This window comes from Cydia strobilella, chromosome 20 (assembly GCF_947568885.1).
Source record: "Cydia strobilella chromosome 20, ilCydStro3.1, whole genome shotgun sequence".
Classification (NCBI taxonomy): Eukaryota; Metazoa; Arthropoda; class Insecta; order Lepidoptera; family Tortricidae; genus Cydia; species Cydia strobilella.
Window position 1 is genome coordinate 3,538,860 of NC_086060.1, and position 16,149 is coordinate 3,555,008.

The following is a 16,149-nucleotide window of genomic DNA, read 5'->3' on the forward strand; positions in this document are numbered from 1 at the left end:
TGAACACAGAAGTAAACTCACTCTGAATAGCCCATAAACCCTTATCAAAATAACCAAATAAGCAGGCAACACTAGGAAGCCTATTAACAATTCTCCATGGTCACCGCGTCCTATCGCTGGCAACACTGGACTTCCTATTGAAACGATCGGATTTCACAAACAATGAGATGTGAATGCACCCATTAAATGATGAAAACGAATCTGGAGTCGATAACCTTTTGACAGACGACGCCATGATTGTTTAAAATGGCGGGTTCGGATGGATAGTGTGTGTTTAAAGTTTTATGGGGCTCGCATAATGTAACAATATGTGGTGCCATATTATGTCTGTGAAGTAACTGTAAACGGTTTTAGTTGCCAGGCTGTCTTGTGTCTTAGATTTCACACATAGGAAACAACGATACATAAACTAAACTTTTTATACTTCAAATCAATAATCTATCAGAATAATCCAGTTACAAAATTTGGGTTTGAATGGTTCAGCAGTGACACAAATTTCATGTTTTCTCCGAAACCTCTCGTTTTTTTTCGCTGACAATGCATGAGTCTCAACTCCATAAGGTCCCTCTATCATGATTCATGAGCCATCACTTAATCCGTACCTACTGAATGCGATATTCTGTATTTAATTACATGCTTTTACAGCATTCTCAATATTTAAACAGCATCTACACAGGAAAACAAAACAAGAAATAGTCAAGAATCTTGGAAGAATCTATTTTTAGGTTCCCGAGATACAGGCTGCGCCTAGTTTGGGGCCGATGGATATTGGCTTAATTGTAAAATCTATCCCCTGTCACCCGTTGACCACGAACGCTGTAAAGGGTTCGAAACGTCGGGATGTATTATAAATTCAATATACGCGATATAATCCGAAGACAATATTATGTAAAATCTAATTTTTTGTTAAGTTTAACCTGTGATGTCAATTTGTAAAATATTTGGTAAATAAACGATTTGTATTTGTAGGTATTTATATATTATTCGTTCAGGCAAAACGTGTATCACCCCCACACTCTTTTTCCATTAATTGCTTACCCCCAACCCCCACCAGACGAAGTGAAGGCGTAACTCAATAAATACCTGAATACTTTTAAGAGGAAAGGGCGGTCGCTTCTCCATACATTACAAACATAGTCCCCATTTTCTCTCTGAATATTGACATGATGGAAAATATTTTCACATCATTTGATACCTTAGCTATGCCCCTACGTTTGACTTTTTTCGATTTATTGATTATTGTAAAAATTTGGTGCGAAAATCAGATTTGATACAAATTTTTATCTACACACATATCATAAACCTTCTATGATGCCTTCAAAATCCGTAAATAATGGCCAACATTAAAATAAACTGTTTAGTTGCAGCAAATTTCTTATCTGTGAAAATGTTGTACATATAATTGAGCATTAAAACACTCATGCGATGCTATTATGAAACTCACTTCGTTCGTTTTATAAACCCGCACTCGAGTTTTAATGCCTTTCATTATCTAGCAGTCACATAAACTACTATTAAATGCTCCTAACTCCTATAATAACTAATAATTCGCAAAAAATTAAACGTAGGGGCATAGCTTTGGTTGATATCCAGCAGATTGTGTCAAAATATTTTCAATAATGTTAATATCCAGAGGAAAATGAGGACTACGTTTGTATTAAAAGGCGATTTCGCGCGGGTCTTCCACTTTCGTCTGTATATTTCCATTTTTACCCGATTACAGTGAAGCAAAAGGAGGTTTATGCATGTTAATCTGGTCCCCCATAGCGTCTAATTATTAAGTATAAGTATTAACTCATATATTATACTAGCTTTTGCCCGCGACTTCGACTGCGTGGAATGATGATGATGATGACGATGATGATTGATAAAATCTACCCTGTCATTTCTCGGGGCCCAAGTTATATCTAGACTAAATTTTGTTCAAATTGGTTCAGCGGTTTAAGCGTGAAGAGGTAACAGACAGACAGACAGACACACTTTTACATTTATAATATTAATAGAATGGATTGCACCCACATTTACAATTTTCTTAATATCTAACATTTTACTTTTAAAACTAACAAAAAAAAGTCCCCCAAATCTGTTCCCTGCGAAACAGATTTAAGTAAGTAAGTAGATACCTATTTAATTCATATCTTCATATAAATAAATCATATAAAAGTCATGATGCTATTCAGTGTTTTTATTTTTCTTTCTTTTATTTTTCTAATAACTTAAAGTGAGATTACATCAGAGTAATTTCAAGCGAATTTCCACCAGTTATTCTCTTTACGATCATCCTTGACACACTGAACTCGCCTCGAATGGTTTTGTCTCTGCTTCACTTCAACACCTACTACATTATTAGTAACAATCCCGCAATGCAATAGACAAAAGGGACGCTGATGATCAGTTAAGAATATTGTTAGTATAGGTATCGCCAGGAGAGTTGAGGTGAATGTTTAGTTTATTACACAGCTCACTACTTTTACATCACTAATCCGAATCAAATATAGTGGAAACCGTTTATGACTCCGCTTATACTGACCAATCTCTTACTATGACGTAATTACTGTGCGAAGTTTGGTTTTCATGTAAAATTCTTTGTAACAAAATCGGATGACTTCGCTTATAGTGACAAGTCACTTACTATAATTCCTATTTTCATCAAATTATGTCCGGTTATACTGACACATTCGCTGGTTTTCGTGGCCGTCCCTGCGAGAACGTTTGGTGTGTGTGTGGTGTGTAGTTGTTTCAGTTTTGATTCTCAGTGATAAGTTGATAATTGGTTCAAGGTTAATAAAACTCATCTCTCACAAAGGAATTTGGAAAAAATCACAACAATATGAAGTTAATCATATGCTTTATATGACATCCGCTTAGTATGACGTGTTTGTCACTTCCCTTCGATGTCATTATATGCGGATTCTACTGTAGTTATAATGTAATAAACAGTAGAAAAATTCAGATTAAAACTAAATTTCTTGGAAAGTATGCGCATATAAACACGATTCTCACGGCCAAAATTACAGAAATATCTTTTTCAATTCATTCCACAAACCGTTTGTATTGTTACACTGACGTCACAATGTGCTATCAATTTTTATGGCTCTTTTTCAACGTAGTAGAAATGATTTTCATTTGTGACGTTTGCGATGAGTTCATGGCTGTTAGTCTAAAGTTTTACCACTAAACTTTCCCCAATTAAGAGGACGGTCGATGCAGTCATATGGCGAATTCTGACAAGGCGGTTTGTAGAGAACCTACCGGGAAACGCGAATCCGAAACTTAGCTATCTGCCTCTCTATCGCAATATGCAAGAGTAACAGAGATGTTAGATAACGAAACTTCGATTTTCTTGTTCTGCGATAGACTCTTAGATTGTGGTAGTGGCGCCCCCTGCGCAGAGTTTCGCGTAATATTATTATTACTCATATCATAACATATTATATACTACATATTTCTCATTTATATGAGTATGAGTATGACATTTGTCAACTATCAAATAACTAATGATTCTCATACGAGTACCGCTAGACGGTCGCGGTAACAAACCTTTCAAGTAGTTTAAAAAGAATAAATAAGCAAGCCGGCGAAAATGCTTCAACCCGAAACGAACCCTAGAAAAAGAAATGTCTCACGGTTGACTCAACTCAAATAAGGATCCCTTGTCGTCCGAGCGTTAAACTCTTTCGCAATGACAGTAACACACATTAAAGCAGGCCAATAACCCCCCGATACAGATACCCGTTCCTTCACACTGTATTTGTCAAGTTTCGAAAGATAGAAGCTTTCGCAAGGAGATAAGGAGACATTAGTGCCATTTATTTGTTTTGTAAGTGGCCATTTTGAAGTTAAATGTTGACGTGATTGAAGTAAAACTGATAAAACCTAATGTTTACGAAGGTTAAGGATTTCTTTATACATCGTTCACGGATTGAAAATATGAAATGTGTTAGAGTTTTGTTAGCGTAAATTTAAAAAATCGGCCGAGTGCGAGTCGGACTCGCGCACGAAGGGTTCTGTACCATTACGCAAAAAGCGGCAAAAAATCACGTTTGTTGTATATTTATATTATTCTGTTTTTAGTATTTGTTGTTATAGCGGCAACAGAAATACATAATCTGTGAAAATATCAACTGTCTAGCTATCACGATTCATGAGATACAACCTGGCGACAGACGGACAGACAGACAGACAGACAGACGGACGGACAGCGGAGTCTTAGTAATAGGGTCCCGTTTTTACCCTTTGGGTACGGAACCCTAAAAAGAATGAAGCTATATCATATCTACTCCTCTTGCTCATCGTAAGAGTACTCTGTATTGACCCTCGCTACCTTTCCACATAGATTCTCCAACTTTTAGTTTCTATTTCATTGGCACATTCAACCTCAAAACCTGGCACACTCTTAACCGCCTCTCCACTGCTGGCGCTACTTCGCCACTAACACGTTAGCTGACAGAATACGCAAATTCCCTAGCCACAGTTCGCTCACCAAGACTACTCGGGTCAAACTTTAAGGGGATCCCATGCCCCAATGACCTTCGATTTGAATCCCTTAGTTTTCTAATGTTCTTTGTAGCTTATCATATTAACAGCAACGGATTTTAGCAACATAGTGTCCCATATTTACTTCAAAGTTCATTGTTTTCGAAATATTTGGCATCAAAGTTGAACAATTTTAGGCCAAAAAACTGGTTTTCTGGCCATAACTTTTGTGTTAATTAGTTTAAAATTAAAACCTTAGACAAATTTTTAGAGACGTCTAAGACGAACCCAAATATGTAGATTTCGTATAAGTAACATCTTTCACAGCAATCGAGATACGAAAAAAGTGTTTTTTAGACAATGTTTAAAACAATCATAAATAAATAAGTATTAATTTTTTTCACAATCCGGTAGACAAAAATGGAGATAAAAGATTGAAGAACCGATAGCCGCTTGTCTTATAATTCTATATGTAGTGCAAAAGTAGGAGATACGATTCAAAACTTGTCAAAAATCGATGAAAACCTCAGGTAGCCCCTTAAAAACTCAAGTCCACTTTCGGCCAGGAGGCTGTTACAGCATATGAACAAACAGATATGAGTACGATATTACACAACCAAATCTAAATAAGCTTAGAAATTACATGATTAGAGGTAATACGTTCAAAACTCTAAAAAGTACATGTGTTTGAGTTTAAATACCGTGTGTTATTAATCAAACAAATATCATAAACAACAAAAAATAACTGCTTATAATAACTTGAACTTGCATCGATAGAAATAACTAGGAAAGCTAAAAATCAAATAATCAAAACTACGCAAATTTTTATGTCTTCGACTAACGATCCTTCTATTTTGATCTCCTAAACGTTTTTAATACATCATTCAGAGTTAGTTGGTCTCAAATATATTTAAATTAACTTAATACCTACGCAATCATATAAAATTTACTGAATATATGTCAATTTAAATAAAGAAACACATTAACATGAAGTGCCCGATAACGAGAATCATAACCACACCCATTTCGATCAGGTCAAAGACTTGGCAAACGAAACACAACGTCATTTAGATAATGTGAGTGGAAAAAGGACAAATAGTTATAAAATCACCAGGAAATGTTCTTGAACCCTTCAATAATATAATCGGGTTCGAAATATACTGAACCACAAGTTTAATGATTAAAGGTTGTTCATCTTTTTACCTCATTTTGCAGCTTTGATTAATTTAATAAAATACGCTCTTCGTGTTGAATGGTAAAACAAAAATTTTACTACATATATTTAATGCTTTACAAAGAAAGATATAACTCCGTAATAGATGGATACAGTTTAAGGAAAAAACGTGCCTTGAAAATCACGAAAATTTGATTCTCGATCAGATGGCGCCACTAACTTTGGCCTACTCTCGTATCATTGACGGATTCGTTTGTTATTTATAATTTTAACGCATATCCGTTAAAGAACATGGGTCAAAATCATATATATATATATATATATATATTTTACTAGCCTATTATGGTGTCCCACTGCTGGGCAAAGGCCTCTCCCCTTGTCTTCCACGACTCCCGATATAGTGCCTCCTCTGGCCAGTTTTAATTTAAATACATTTTAACGTATTTTTATAAATCTTCATTTTTAGTTTTAAAGTATGTCGATAGACGGCAGTGAATTTACAGTGGTTACAAAATTTACTATGACAGTAGCGCTCTATCTTATTATATCCTCTTTGATGCTTTATAAAAGAGATCCGAACTAAAGTTACCTAGGTAACTTCGTTTTATGTTTGACTAACTAATTTTCTAATAAGGTAATTACTTCAATTTTAATCTATGAATTTTTTTATGTTTATAGGTATAAATGATTTACTATAAATAATATGTGATTACCTATTTATATCCACTCGGGATACCTAGTTGCAAATGCCCGAAGAAACGTCGTAAAATTGAAAAATATCCACTTCTAGATTGGCAATGTCTTGCCTGATGTATTTAAATGATTTAAAAAAAAATTGTGCTTGTCTATTCCATTACATAAAATCGTAGTTAGACCAAGAAAAGCCCGCAACGATTTTGATAGTACACGCGGTGCAAGTGTTATATTTAAACGTCAAACTTTTTGACGTTTAAATAAAACACTTGCACTGCGTGTGCTGTCAAAATCGTTGCAGACTTATCTTGGTCTAACTCTACTGTATTTGTACATTAGTATAAACAAGTTATATTTACGTACTAAAAACAGGACTACCGTGAAACTATACCTATTTAGACACCCTGAAATCATAGAAATATCGATCAATACATAAGGGATAAAAAATTTAGTTCTATCACATTAATTCGTGGCTTTATTACTGTTTACTCAGTCCAGTCCAGTCAATCTGGATAGATATTTGATGTGTATCCTCCAGGGCAAAGTTGGCAAGATTGATAGTACTCAAATCAATGTTATAAACTCCCACCAATAAAATTCCTCAACCTGTGTTTCACCTCTATACGACGCATCGTCAGGATCTGCTGGAAATGTTAATGGTCTGGGCTGTAACCGCGAAAATCGAAGTTCGCAAATTGCGGGAATTTTTCTCTGTTACTCTAATTACGCCTTTGGAGTAAAAGAGAAAGATCCCCGCAATTTGCGAATTTCGGTTTTCGCGGTAGCCCCTCTGGCGTCCGTCAAAGGAAAGCCAAAGATATCTGCCAGAATAGCCAAGTCGATGAAGTCGAAAGACAAAGAGTAAGATAAATAATTACTTAAAACTGTTCATATAACACAAAACAATACGTTTTATCTATCTGCAATGTAGGTCAACACCTGGTCATCGGCTCGCATTGCAATCGGTCAAATATCTAAATTCAATATTTCAAAACACCAACACATTAATCCAAGATAAGCTAAATGCGAAATATTTACCCACGAACCTCCGATAACGGACTATGAATGCATCTTTATATTTTCCCTTTATTTCTTCACCGCCATCGCAAATTAAACTTTCGATCCCTGTCATTACAGTTGGAAATTGCTTGGTGGGCATGACCGTCTTCAGTTTCATCTTGTGTCTTGGTTTCTTATTTTTCGTTATGATTGACATTGGATTCTGGGCCCTATAGTTTGAGGGTAGGGTGTAATTTTGCGTGGGCGTGTGCAAGGATGCAAGGTCGATGGCCGCGACTATCGGTGCATTTTTATTTGTTTTGGCGAGCCAGGCGACCCAGATCGTGGGCCGTGGAATGAATTTATTCAGCTATCGATTGGGTTTTGTATAATATCAGTGCTGAAATCGAGATGCTGGTTGTATTCTAAATGTTCTAACGTTGTCGCTTGTGCTATGCTTCCCGGATATATCGAGGAAATCTCCGCACGTGATATAGGGCGAAGGATTTTGCTTCTCTTATCCTTTACTGCGTTAGCACGATACGTGAAGTTTCTACTTGATAGGACGCGCTAGTTTCCTTGCAGATTGCGGAAAGCTTCCAGTTTTATTAAATTTTACAAGGATTTTAAATAATTCGTGGCTAGTCATATGACATTCCACGGGAAACGGTACCTTATAGCGCTTGGCGCTTACGCCGCGTAGCACTAAATTAGTATCGGAGCGTCGTAAATAATGAATCAACCTTATTGGTACATAATTATAAACATTGCGGAATACTTAAAATACTTAATCCTATAATTTGTACTAGTTTAAAATCCATTGATGTCCTTTTTGAGACTGAATTTATATTCTACTGAGCATAACAGGCAACAATAAACCTGTTTTTAATCAATGTCTGTTTGGTTGTTACAGATTGAAACGCGCAATAATCGATGGCGGGGCCGGCAACAGCACCGCGCGGCGGAACTACACCGAAGATGAGCTCCAGTCAGCCCTCCGGGACATCCAATCCGGCCGGCTCGGGACCCGCCGGGCAGCCGTCGTCTACGGCATACCCCGGTCCACCCTCCGCAACAAGGTCAACAAGTTTGGACTCGCCGCGGAACCCGCCGACTCCGACCCCGACTCCGACCCTGAACGACCCGACTCGCCGCCCTCCGTCATCCTCAAAATACCCACATTCCCACCCCCTGACGATAAAAGCCCATCACCCGCAAACCCAGCGGCACCAGTCGCCCCTATAACTCCAATTCTACCACCACAACCACCTATGAATACACCATCTCCGCTCCTGCTGCCGGCGTCTGTCTTCGCTGATCCGCCTTCCTCTCAACATCTCTTCACGTCGTTGAGCGACGTTATAGCCAAGAGTATAAGCCAAAAGTTCCAACAGCCGCTAGAAAGGCCCCATGATTTTATGAGACTACAGCAAGACAGGCACGTTTCCGTCATCAAAACCCCACCAGACAACTCTAGAAATTATTCGGGTCCTAGTAACTCTCGCGCTCCCACGAACAACAACGGACAACCCGCTACGGGCAAGGGAACTAGACCTAAGAGAGGAAAATATAGGAACTACGATAGGGATAGCCTGGTAGAAGCGGTGAAGGCCGTGCAGAGAGGTGAGATGTCGGTTCACCGCGCCGGTTCGTACTACGGCGTGCCGCATTCAACTCTCGAATACAAAGTCAAAGAGCGGCATTTAATGAGGCCGCGTAAACGCGAGCCGAAGCCGCCTCAGGACGTGAAGCCGCAGCTTCCCAAGCCGCCGCCGCCGAAGCCGATGACCAAGCCGTTCACTAACGGTCTCAACGGGCCCGAGACGCCCGGGTATCCGCCGAGCTACTTCTGGCCGGGAGCCGGGTTCCCGGCCCCGCCCGCGCCGGACCTTTACGCGTCGCATATGATGCGTCGGCTCAGAGAAGAAGCGCCGCCGCCGGCGAACGGGAGTTTCCTGGAGGGAATCATAAGGTCGAGTCTGGAAAGGCCCGGTGCGGCGTTACTGCAACGGTTGACAGGGGAGCCGCGGCCGCCGGCGCCGAACTCAGACGCGCCGAGTCTCCTTCGGCGGCTAGCGGGAGGCGACGAGGAAGGTCCACCGGCGCGCCGAGCGCGCATCGACTCCTCAGACCGACAGCTCGCCACCGAAATGCGGGAGGCGGTCCAGCGGCTCCGAGCGGACAAGATGCGGCCCCGCAACGGGACGCCCACGCCGCCCACGTGCGGGGCGCTGTCGCCGCCGCCGCCGCCCGCGCTGCCCGCCGCGCCGCCCGACCGCGCCTAGTATCCGCAGTACTACCCTTTCCAGTGATACGTGACGTGACGTAGTGGCGTCGCGTTCGCCCACGGATTTTGAAAGACGTTCCGATCTCCTCAGTCTTTGTGATAATTATTATGTAAAGTACATTCCGTTGGGAGAGGAAAGCGGCCGAAGCGTAAAGGCGCGTTAGCGTGCCTCGCCGGCCGCTCGGCCCCTCCGCGCACCGGTCGGATCTAACTCTGTGCCTGGGCCGTTAAAGTGTGCCCGTCTCAAGTTTCTACGTTACATTAGAGTGCAATAGACTACATCGTAAGGACTTTCATACGAAACTCATTCATTATTTACATGTATACTGTTGTAGTGACAATAACGTTAGTACAGGCTTTTCTTACATTAGACCGACACCGGGTTTTCATTTGTTCACACATCTATAGCTTTCGTAGTTCTGTTTCCGTTCCGCAACCGTCTTTAGTCCAGCTCTATCACATATATACATCGACACATAATCACCAAATAACACAATAGTTACCTACAGACACACCCAGTTCAATATATCACAGCTTTACTATGAAATATCACAATAAATAGTTATAGTACCACGTTCATGCTCCACTCTTGGTGACTTACAGTGTTATTCGCTGGGGTAATATAAAACTTTCGGGGAAAGACTTGTAGGATTTCAAACGTCTTGTAATATAAAACTGTCGTTTTGTTAGTGACTGTTTGGCTGTAGATAGCTTGCCGTGGGTGTTTTACGACAACGGCAAGTGCTTTTTAAAATTTAAATTTATTTGATGTCTATGATATCTGTCTGGGAAACGTTCTTAGCGATCGCCTAAGGAATGATAGGTTAGGATACCACTGAAAGCCACGAAGATATACCTAACGATTGTTCAAATTCTGGCAAATCTTTGAAGCCTCATTTTTGACCTTGTGTTTAAGTAAAAGACAACCAAAAGTTAACGTTATGAAATTTAACTATTTAAATAATTTTAAGTAATAAAAACAATGTAACAAATTAATTATAAAGCTAGCCATGAGTGTAAATGTTATCGATTTTTAAGTGAACTATTGCAGATTTTGTGCGGTGTTTTTATAATTAGATAGGTAATATATTGAATGAAATTATTAGCGCTATTGGGCAGTGTGGTGGGTGCGGCTGTCCCTCACTGGCGAGGCGCGCGAGCAGCGCGTGCGAGCGGGACGCGATGCGACGCATGCGCATATTCGGGGCACGAACGGACTTATGTGCAATTATTATTTTGTATAAAATAGTAATTTAAAGTGTGTCTAAGCTAACACGTGGATTTCCATATTACTGAATGTGATATTTAGATATTACGAGTGCGGTCTGGCGAGCCGTGTCATACATACATATATACACGTACGTACAGTAAATACATCTAGTGAACTTATATATTTTATGTACTATTATTGTATCTTAAGAAAATATATTCTTATTTTTCATGGTCCAAGTTTTAAATGTTTTATCGACTATACAAAAATATGGATAATCATTATTATATTCTTGTCGACTTTAAAAATTATTAGCCCAAAAATCCTCAAAAAAAAATGATATCTTCAAATTTGTGAAATTTTTTGGTGTTCTATCGAAAGTATATTAATGAAGTACGAGATGAAAAAATGTATACGCTCTCCCAAAACTAAAATTTAGGTAAAAACTATTTGGATAGAATTATCGTACGATTACTTATTGTAAGTTATGTGTAAATGTCGCCTCATGGAAATTAAGAAGTCTTTGTATTATGTATGTAATTGAAATATACATATATTATATACACGTTAAAATTATATGTCCTAACCTTTTTCTTCGGAGACCACGACATGCAAAATAGGACCTGAATACTCTCGACATTTCGACATTTTTTTAATTTCCTCTTCATTCTGACTGTATAGGCATCTACATTTACTATTATTCAAATTACGGTCGAAATATCTAAACACAAAATACATATCCCAAATGCCGTGATGTCGAATGAATTCTCAAAAGAAAAAAAAAAGAAAAATTTTTATATTCAAAATTTACTAGTCGATAGCATCTTTCAATTTTATTTACGTTCATTTTCGATGTCTTTTTAGTATTTAAGAATACGTCTAAATTTATTTAATCTATCATGCATTTAATTTACTTTGTATGATGTTAATCTGTCTACTTGTGACGTCACTACCATCGCCACCCCGGACCGCATTTCGGTTGCGTTTGAGAAAAATTCAAAAATCGAACAATTTAATTTAAAAATACGTACCTACACCAATCTGTGTGTTACGCCTGACAATTGTTGATATAGTTTGTCAAGCAAATCTTGTCAGTAGAATAAGGTGGCAAATTTAAAAAATGTAGGCGCGAAGGGATATCGTCCCATAGAAAATTTGAATTTCGCGCCTTTTTCTACTGACAAGATTTGCTTGACCAACTTTAGCTTAAAAACGGTTAAATCATGTAAGTTGTACAGAAATCATAGGATGGGACAATTTGCAAAGAGAATTTTAGATTTTAATAAACATTCCGTTTAGAATGTTATTACATTTTTTTTAATTATAATATATGTAAATATTTTTTCCATCGGGAACAAATCATTACGTTGTTTAATCTTATTTGTAACGTTAGTTATTTTTTAAGCGGCTTTATTTTTTAATGACCTACAATTATAATATTATATTGAGATGTTATACATGTTTTTTGTGCAAAGTGTTTGGGGCTTGAGGCCCAACTAAAGAGAGTTGCGACTGATAAGTAGTAGAAACAAGTGAAGTCAGGTATCCTGGGACATTAACCAGGTTACCTGGGCTCGGCCTGTACAAATGGTTTACACCGCCTTAACACTTAAAATGTTATACGGCAATAAGTGTAAATAATAACCAATTGTAACAACTTATGGTACCTGTTACGTCAAAGTGGAAGCAAGCATAGCGTGTACATCCAAAAATAAAGGTATATTTTTGACGTAAGTAAAAAGAAAGCACGAAGCAGGTTGCCAGCTTAAAAAATGGCTGGTTTGTAAAATTGGTTGATTATTTACAATCTTGATGAAAATGTTACTTTTCATTTACCAAATTGCATCTTTTGAAAAAATTCAATGAACAAGAAAAGAAAAAGATATAAATGCATTGAAATAAATGAATTGTGACATTTCTTCTTAAGAAATGCCGGATTTATTAGTGAATCATTTTTATTGTATATTGTTCAATCATTTTTCCACATAGTTTAAGAATTTTAGTTAAATACTGTAGCGTAATTTTTAATTAATAGGTAGCCGGTAGTAATTCTTTAATATGTTTGTTATTTTATTTTTTTGTAAATGTAATACAATTTGCCGTAAGGGTTAGGTTAGGTCTTGAACGGTCCTCGACTGGTCCAGGAACAAAAAAGACAATGAAGGGAAGTTGCATTTTTATCTAGAAACTTAGTGAATCTTAAAAATTCCACGAGACATTTTTGTGTTATTTTATAAAATACATTTTTACCACAGGTTTCCGAACGCATGAAATCGTCGCGTGGATCGCTTCGTCTTTCAATTTTTAAATTTGACTTTTGATTAAGCAATTTTTAAATTTAAAAATGGAAGGTTTTGTAAAATGTTGCCAGGAGTATGATTTCTGAGCAAGTGAGAGCATGATTGTTTTATGCCTGTATTTGTGTAGTTGACTATTTGCCAACCAGACGGCAACCATTTTTTGTACTGGCAATCGCCAGTGAAACATGTTGCTTTTGGCAACACTACGAAGTACTAAGTGTTGCTAGCCTGATTGAGAACGGTCTACATTGGCGCGTTTCCTCTAATTAAATGTAAGTTTCACCTTTATTGTCACTAATTGTTTTCCTTTACAACTGTATGTATTTCTAGAGGATTAATTTTAATAATTATTGTATTACTATTACAATAATTGACTTATTATTATTGACATTTAGAATTACTGAGGAAAGGTACGACAGTTAAGGTTTTGAAGTAAGCGTGGAATGTTGACACATTCGTTTTTTTTTTAAATTATGTACAACACGAAGCATTTAATTTTAGACATATTAAATATAATGTTATGTTTATAAAATGAGGGATAGTGTAAAATTGAAATACAATATTATCATCATGTATTTATAAAAAAAAGAAAACGCTTTTAACGGAGTAACATCACACTGCTAAGGATTTAAAAAAGAAAATTTGCAATGAAAATCTTTGGAAAGTAAAGTTTTTTTTAGTGATTACAAAATTATGATTAAAAATCAGGCAATGGACCAATGTATGACATAGAAGACGCTGTTATTTCCTAATAATTGATTGAAAGGCTCATGTTTTTTTTAATAATATAAATAGGTACCTAATCTGCTAAAGGAGCTAACAAGATCAAATTATAATATTGTTATTTAATTATTGAGTACAAGTTTTAATGGAATATTTTTTTTTTTTTCAATATGCCTTACTCGCTTCTATATTTTTTGTTATTTTGTTCCTTTAGTTTTATATAATTATCATTGTTTAGTTTTCTTAACAGAATTAAAGAAATCAAAACGCATTCATACAGCGTTTCGTTTATTTTTTTTTCACTATACATATTTTATATTATTTTCACTTCCTTATTAAAGTGATGGTTGATCATTTAAGAAATAACCTCGAATTGTTACGAATTGGCGTTTAAATGTGATTGGCATAACTTAATTGTATTAAATCTAGTCAAATTTTTAGGAAAGGGTGAGAAAATTCGAAAAAGCAAAGCTTAAGACAAATCGACTGACACTTTGATAGATAAAAAACGTCCAAAACCCGTCGCTTGGCGACGCAAAAGTTGATTTGAAATTGTGGAATTGTAGATCACGTATAGTGGGGTTTATTTGGATTGGCGCTTGTTTTAACTGGCAACACTAATGAAACACGCGCCAATCCTCTCCGTGAAGACTATACGGAACCATTTCTTACGTATACTTGTAATTACGTAGCATCATTTTGAAGTGAATTTTCCAAATGTAATGTCCTTTACTATAAGATCTTTATATCTTACGTTATCTTGACGGCTGGTTAGGCAGGTGTAAGGATGTGCGAGGATATTTAAAACCTGTATACAATAAATTTCATTCATTTGTTGAATCATGATTTGTTTTATTTATATAACCATTTTTAATAGGTACTTACTCAAATAGAAAATAAAGAGGTCGCCTTATAAATGATGTAAACCTAAGAAAGAGAAAAGGCAGGTGATGAAAAAAATATACATACTAAAATATACCTTATCACCTGAAATCAACGAAAAAGGATGTTGGGTTGGATTAATTAAATAGTTTGGCTAGCCTTGGCAGTAGATTTAAAAAGAAACCTTTTTTGGGCGACTATAGTCCCAGACCAGAGTCCCGTTTGAGCTAATTTGGCGCAGACTGAAGTAATAAAGTGAAGAAGTCCGCAAACATCATATTTTCATGGGAATGTTAAGTTAATCGTTTACGGTAACACTGTTGCATTCTGTCACAGCAATAATGTATTAGCTTGATTTTTACTGAGGTGTGCCAATAAGTATTCTATCTATATTTTAAACTACCAAATACTATTCTTTGGTTACGAGGCTGATGGAAAGACGAATCGATTGACTGATTCTCATTTATCAGAACCAATGAAGTACCAGTTTCGACGCTAGATCAACGAAGAAATTGGGACCATTTGTTTCAAACAATTCCAAAAAATGCCAGTAGTTCGAAAAGTGAAAATGTATCCGGACGACCAATGCAACAAAAAGGTAATATAAGTAGGTAGGTTTACGTAAGTATATTATTTACGTAACGTTCGGCGTTTTCTACCAACTACGACATCTTGGAAAGGTACTGCCGCAGGGAGCCTAACTAGAACAAGAATGGTAAGTACAACGTCAAACGCAAAACGAAGAGAAAAAGATTTTGACCAAAAAGTCCATTCTTGGATCAAGCTTTTATCGCTGACTGTACTTTTCTTTCCACAGGCAACTAGGTAGGTAGGTCCTCGAGACATTTCTAAAAACCCAACACACAATTAGGTTGCGTTGTTTTATCACAGAGTTCCTAATGGCCACCTCCTGTCTCCATCATCAGATCAGCTCGATGGTACCATAATATTGCATTGTCACCCGACTTGCATATGTATGCAAATTTATAGCTTCATTGGAAGTCGGGAAGTGGGTCAAACTTAACTTGCAAGATTTGACCCGTACATACCTAAAAAGCTTGTAATAATGTATCGGGATGACAGAAATGCCATCCCGATACATTGTTACACATTATTTCCAAACATTATTTAAGTTTATATTGGAGCTTTCTATCAACGATTATCATTTTAGTTAGGCTCAGGTCCAGTTAGTTTTTCCAAGTCCAGCTAAAAATATACCTCATTTTTAGGGTTTCGTACCCAAAGGGTAAAAACGGGACCCTATTACTAAGACTCCGCTGTCTGTCTGTCCGTTTGTCACCAGGCTGTATCTCACGAACCGTGATAGCTAGACAGTTGAAATTATCAAAGATGATGTATTTCTGTTGCCGCTATAACAACAAATACCAAAAACAGAATAAAATAA

At 37.2% G+C, this 16,149-nt stretch overlaps 1 protein-coding gene across 2 annotated transcripts in view; it reads left to right on the forward strand.

The window, feature by feature from the left end:
* LOC134750488 (mushroom body large-type Kenyon cell-specific protein 1) overlaps positions 1 to 14,702 on the forward strand; it is a 235,783-nt gene extending 221,081 nt beyond the window's left edge. For both annotated transcript variants that reach the window (XM_063685665.1, XM_063685666.1), the window contains one exon: positions 8,256 to 14,702. In XM_063685665.1, coding sequence (XP_063541735.1) covers positions 8,256 to 9,627 — 1,372 coding nt within the window. In that variant the 3' untranslated portion in view covers positions 9,628 to 14,702. The remainder of the gene's footprint in view (positions 1 to 8,255) is intronic.
* Positions 14,703 to 16,149: the final 1,447 nt, after the last annotated feature.